This window comes from Coptis chinensis, chromosome 3, assembly GCF_015680905.1.
Source record: "Coptis chinensis isolate HL-2020 chromosome 3, ASM1568090v1, whole genome shotgun sequence".
NCBI classification, from domain to species: domain Eukaryota; kingdom Viridiplantae; phylum Streptophyta; class Magnoliopsida; order Ranunculales; family Ranunculaceae; genus Coptis; species Coptis chinensis.
Window position 1 is genome coordinate 22360652 of NC_141458.1, and position 6234 is coordinate 22366885.

At 33.4% G+C, this 6234-nt stretch overlaps 1 protein-coding gene across 1 annotated transcript; it reads right to left on the reverse strand.

The window, feature by feature from the left end:
- Nucleotides 1-605: 605 nt before the first annotated feature.
- On the reverse strand, nucleotides 606-2096 carry COL4 (zinc finger CONSTANS-like protein). Its single transcript, XM_086601054.1, has 2 exons — nucleotides 1286-2096; nucleotides 606-1199 (listed from the first exon to the last, which is right to left on the reverse strand). Exons 1-2 carry the CDS (start codon nucleotides 2006-2008, stop codon nucleotides 813-815), a joined length of 1110 nt encoding a protein of 369 aa, XP_086457180.1. The 5' UTR covers nucleotides 2009-2096; the 3' UTR covers nucleotides 606-812.
- Between the last annotated feature and the right edge of the window lie 4138 nt (nucleotides 2097-6234).

Below are 6234 nucleotides of genomic sequence, written 5' to 3' on the forward strand. Positions count from 1 at the left end.
CAATATAGAGACAGAGAGATTACATGGCTTTCGAACCATGGATAATAATGATACAGAGATTGCGGAACCTTGAACATGACAATGAACAGTACCGGTGAACATTAACGATGAACAATATCGGTGAACAGTAAATCTATCCAGAGAAAAATTGAAACTTGAATTGAATACTAAAAATTGAAAACAAATTGTTTTTTATTTTGATTTTGATTTTGATTTTGAGAGATTTCTCTCCTAACATACTACTAAACTTTGATTTGAATCTGACGCTCTAATACCATGTTAAATTCTATGTTAATAGTGATGCTAGGAAAATTATGACAGTGGATATATTGAGAGACAAATAGAAATTGATTAATTGAGAGAGAGATTAGTTAGAGTTAGAGAGTTTTTGGTTATTGTTTTATACCCAGAATTACATATTTAACTAACTTAAAACATGATAATAGAAACTACTATATATATGAATATCCATACTTATAGAAACCTAAAACTTTACATCTAGAAAATATTATTTTAATTCTAACTATATTGTCCGGTTCTTCTATAACCGGATACAGAGTTGAAAATAATCTCTTGCAGTTGACAATCTACTTGGATCAATACGGTCAACATCAACCTTTCCACCGCCACATTAATCAAAGGATTTACATTTTAGATTTTACAGATTGATCATTAAGAAACAAAGTCAAATGGTCAACATCCCCGTCATTATAAGGGCGCCACATAATAAACAACATTAATTAACAACAAAAAGCTGCAAAAATTGAAAACAAAATGCTTCAATAATACATCTAAACAATCTGATCCGTTAATCAAAACGAAGGCACAATCCCGTATCCCGAGGTATCAACCATAAGAGAAGCAGCAGAAGAGTAAAGACGATCAACTTCAACTTCAAGTTCAGTCCGTTTAGCAAACCTTCCTTTAATCCTCGGCCTAGTTTCGGCATAAGCTTTCCTTGAAGCATACCTAATTGTCTTCTCAAACTTTCTATTCTTTCTCTTCTCTCTATATCTCAACACCCTTGCTTCACGATCCATTCCAGTTAATTGACAAGCTGGTTGTTGTTGTTGTTGTTGATTCGCTAAACCTGTAACAGCAGTTCCATTACTAAACTCCATCCCATTCCTCATATTCATCGCAAATGGACTGTTAATTCCATCTGGCACCACCCCAACATCCAACGAAGACGAAGATACCTGTACGTACGTAGACATAAACCAAAACTCAGTATTCAGATTAAATAACCAATTTGTAGTAAAAATGTAAACTGATGTAAACTTACGCTTTGGCTGAGAGACGGAGTGGTAGTGTAGCTATAAGATGGTTTAGTAGATCTACAGAAGTCCATTTCTGGAGTGATGAAAGGTGGAACGACATGGGGCTCAGTTTGTTGAACCGGAACTACACTATCAGTACCATGACCCGAGAACTTTCCAGGCATACCATACTCAAGATCAAGATATGGATCAACATCAGAGAAGAAATACTGATTCAAGTCAGGTGTTTCAAGAATTTTGGTAGCTGGATTTGACAACAACCAAGAAGCAGCCTCAGCTTCTTCAACGATACAGTTATTCATTTCGTTGTGATTTTCTTCATCTTCGTTTTTCAATAAGTGATCTGGTAGAAGAACATTAACTGCGTTAGCTTTCATAGCTGCAGCAGCTGATTCATAGAACGGAACAACAGGGAATCGTTCGTGACGACGAGCTAGTGGGTTTGCTGAATGGATGTCACGGTCACAGGTGACGCAGAGAGCAGCAGCATCAGCTTTGCACGTGACGGAAGCTGGAGCTTGTTCACAAACTTCACACATCCACACACGTTCGTGACGAGAAGCTAGTTTGTTAGCTGTGTGGATTTTGGAATCGCATGTTATGCACAGAAAAGCCGAGTCAGCTCGGCAGAATAGAAGGGCTGATGCTGATTTGCATGAGTCGCATGGTTTTGCTGATAAACTCCAACTAGCTGCAAATCCTTTGTGGTTCTCTTCGTCAATCGTCATCTCCTTTTTCTTTTTCTTTTTTTTTTTGGGAAACGAATTGAAAGAGTAGAGTTCTTTTTTTTTAGTTTTAGTGTTTTCTCTCGTACTCTATCTATCTACACAGGAAAGGAAATCAAGTTGTTGACGAGTCCGTGACAGACACGTGGAACATCCATAGCCAATTAAAATGGTGTAGTTTTCGGATTTTTTCATGTCGTCTGTTTAATGAGGTGTCTTCTGGCTTGGTCGACCCAGGTCCCACGTGAGATGTTTCAACTTGCTGACTTGCTGTGCCATCCTCAAGTGGCAAATACCTAAAAAACCAGTCTCATACTCTCATCCAATGATCCAACACAGTGCTCTTTATTTAGCTGAGCATCACCTACCACTTGCCATTACTGAGTGTATGGGTAGGAGTATTTAGAGTAACAAATTCAGGAAGTGATTCAGTATCTGATGAATTATGAGCTCAAAATTCTGTACGTACGTATGCACTAAATTTAGCTAACAAGAGACCTTTAATTTTTTTTTTTTTATTCGTTTCGATATCTAGGCGGATAAATAATTGTTGTGGATGGGTCCTCCAATAGCTGCAAAGAAATGGGGTACCACTTGATTTAACTCTGGCTGTTCACTTATTTGGAACTGGAAAGAAAGAAGACAGTAGTATTCAACTTTGTGAGAAAGAGGAAAATCGTTCCCGTTATCGTGGTTCGTTTTGGAAATAAATACTCCAATCTACAGGACTTGCGTCATGCAGGTGACACAGTTGCGACACGGAATGGGTGCGAGACGGATATAGCTATACCCAAACTAGGGGTGTTAAAAGGGTCCGGTCGGGCTATCTCGACTCTCAAACCATAAAAACCATCATGATCGAGCCAACTTTTTTTTATATTGAGGACCGGGTCGAATAGGGTCATGACATGAAAACTCAAGTCCTTAATCCCGTCCCTCAACTCTCATTTTTTAGGGTTAAATAAGGGTCGGGTCAAATTATATTTTACTAGTTTACTTGATTTTTTAGGTGATATTTTATTTATTTTTATCATACTTTGATTTTGATTATGTATATTAATTTTAACTAAGTATACAAAACTAATTCTTATGCTTTTAGAAAAATAAAAATAAAAAATAAAAATAGAGATGATGGAAGAGACAATACTCTTAAAATATCTACATTTTTCATATATATATATATATATATATATATATATATATATATATTTTTGTTAGGTAAGTTTAAATATATTAATAAAGAGAAAAATACAAAAGAATGGTTTAAGTGTGGGAAAACCAAACTCTGATTCTAACAAATATGTTATGTGTACTCCAACAAGCTGGGCACACAACACACAATACTAGCCTATTCTAACAAATTTTCTATAGGGGTTTTCTCATCGGATAAGTCATGAAAACTTTCCTTCAGCGATGATAGAAACATTTTTTTGCAAGCATGCACCTGTTTTTGACAAGATATCAACTGCAATATTGACCTCTCTCCATGTGTGAATAATGGAGAGGGATTGAAGTTTCAACCAACATGCTCTCCATCTTGCTTGTAGTTCACAAATGATTTCTCCGCAAATGAAAGAAGCTACTGCTACAGTAGAATCAGACTACCCAAATTTTTAACCAACCTCGTGCAATCGCCGTTTCCACACCCAGAACGATAGCATGACACTCTGCTTTGTAACTGGTGCTGACACCTAAGTTCTTATGAAGAGTAATAAGAAAATCACCAGTAAAGTTTCTGAAGGTTACGCTTATACCTGAAGGACTTGAATTGTCAAAAGAGGCACCATCCGAATTCAACTTTACTATATCCGACTCGGGAGGGATCCAGAAACAAGATTTCAGAATAGGTGGTGGCTTGATTATGAAATTAATGTTCCAAAACATACAAAAGTTTCTATCTCTCGCAGTGTCGTCCATGTGGGCTTTGGAGAGATGGTTAGTGCATAAGATGTGGGATCTAATTGTTTTTTACAAAAATATCCACATTAGGAATAGAACCTTCAAAAACAATTTTGTTCCGATGCTTCCAAATCGCAACCATACCTGCCAATAATCTTGAGTTCCATGTTTGCTTAAGGTACGGACTCCAGAAATAAGACATCATGTTTTTCATACTTAACTATGTTGTTAGGTTGGATTTGTTTTTATATATTATTTATATACCTATCATTTAATAAATTACAAAAAACACATGTTACATTATAATCTCTCCTATTGAAAACTAATTTAGTGAATATTTTTTTATACAACTTAAATAATTAAAATATAATACATAAATGTAATGTAAAATAACAATAAAACGTATGAGGGTCAAGTGAGGGCTTAATGAGCCCGGTGCTCATGCTTTAGAACTTAGGCTCTAACCCGCCCCTCAAATCTATGAGGGTCAACTTTTGAGGGCTTGAGCATGTAATTTTGAGGACCGAATTGGGAGAAGTTGAAAGCTTGAAGGCCAAATTATCACCCCTAAACCGAACCCAATAAATTAGAAGTTGAAGAACGCAAATTTGAACCTAAACCCGGGTCTACCGAATGCGAACTTTTAGTACCCAATAATATTTAGCTCTTGGATAATCTTGATATAAACTCTTGGGCTAATCTTTAGCTATATAAAAGGACCTTATAGTCTCCATCATTTAACATTCATCTTTAAGCCTGGTCTAATATGACGTAAGGTTACTTGAAAATCTTGGTTTCGTTTTTGGATTTCATAGTTAGATATTATTCTTGGTTTCTTTTTTGGATTTCATAGTTAATCAAATATTATCGAGGGTAATCTAATATTTCTTCCTTATCCGAACCCGTCCCAAATAGTGCACTCGTATATATTTCACCGGGGGTGAGCATTAAAACTGACAAACCGAGAAAAAAAAAAAAAAAAATATATATATATATATATATATATATATATTTTATTATTATTATTATTTATTTATTTATTGATTGATTTGTAGAAAAGTAGTAAAAATATTTTCTTGTCTTGACCTGAAGATTGGTTATTAGGTTGAGTCCAATGGCTCCCTATCCCTTTAAAAGTAGTGTTAAAGTCAATAAAGTAGTAAATTTAAAAATCAATAAAGTAGAAATTTAAAATAGAAATTAAAAGTCAATAAAGTAGAGCTAAAAGTCAACATATTTTACTTCAATATATAGAGTAAAATAGAGATAGAGAGTAAAATATGTTGACTTTAACTCTACTTTATTGACTTCTACTATCTATATACTAAAGCAGAGACCTTTAAAGAAGGATTTTCTCTTTCCTATGTGGCACTCTAATATGAGAGTTAGCTTTTTTTTTTTCTATCTTATGTGGCACTCTAATATGAAAGATAATATTTTCTAATAGTCTCCCCACGTACATGGAACTCTTTGGAGAGTTTGAGTGTATTTCTAATTCTTATATTTTGAGAGTTTAAGTGTATTTTCAATTCTTATATATTTGATCAAATAAAAAAAAATTACTAAAAAAAATAGGTGATTTGTAGAAATACGAATCAAACACTTTTAGTGTTCCAATTCTTATATATTTGATCAAATAAAAAAAATGCTAAAAAATAGGTGATTTGTATAAACTAATTTCCTATTACAAATCATACAATTTTTAGTATCTATGATAAAACCCGAATTATTTCGAATATATCCTTAACATGGCTTCAAAACATAGTTAAAAACAATTATACAAAATATATAATAGAAAATGAAAAAAAAAAATAACAAAGAAAATAATGATAAATATTTTAAAATATATATAATATTGAATGAAACTAACGACAAAAAAACAATTAATGGGGGCGATCGAAAACTGGATGCAAATGCATCGAACTAACCTCAAATAATATTTAACGGAAATCAAAATCGGATGCAAATGCAAGCATTAAACTAATCTTAAAAAAGTAATTAATAGAAAATCAAAATATGGATAAAACCGCATTAAACTAATCTCAAAGAATAATTAACAGAAAAATCAAAACTTGGATACAAATACATCAAACTAACATAAAAAAATAATTGTCGGAAAAATCGAAATGGATGCAAATGCATTGAAACTAACCTCAATGATTAAATTAACGAAAATCGAAAATGGATGAAATCAGTATTGAACTAACCTCAAAGAAAAATTAATTATAAATTGGGAACATAATGCAAATCGTGGAACTAATCTTAAAAAATAATTAACGGAAATCGAAACCCGGATGCAAAGTGCATTGAACTAATCTCAAAAATATATA

Coding starts and splice junctions, on each gene's coding strand:
- COL4 (XM_086601054.1), bottom strand. CDS start 2,008: ATGACGATTGACGAAGAGAACCACAAAGGATTTGCAGCTAGTTGGAGT. Junction 1,200..1,285: donor CTCCGTCTCTCAGCCAAAGC/GTAAGTTTACAT, acceptor ACGTACGTACAG/GTATCTTCGTCTTCGTTGGA.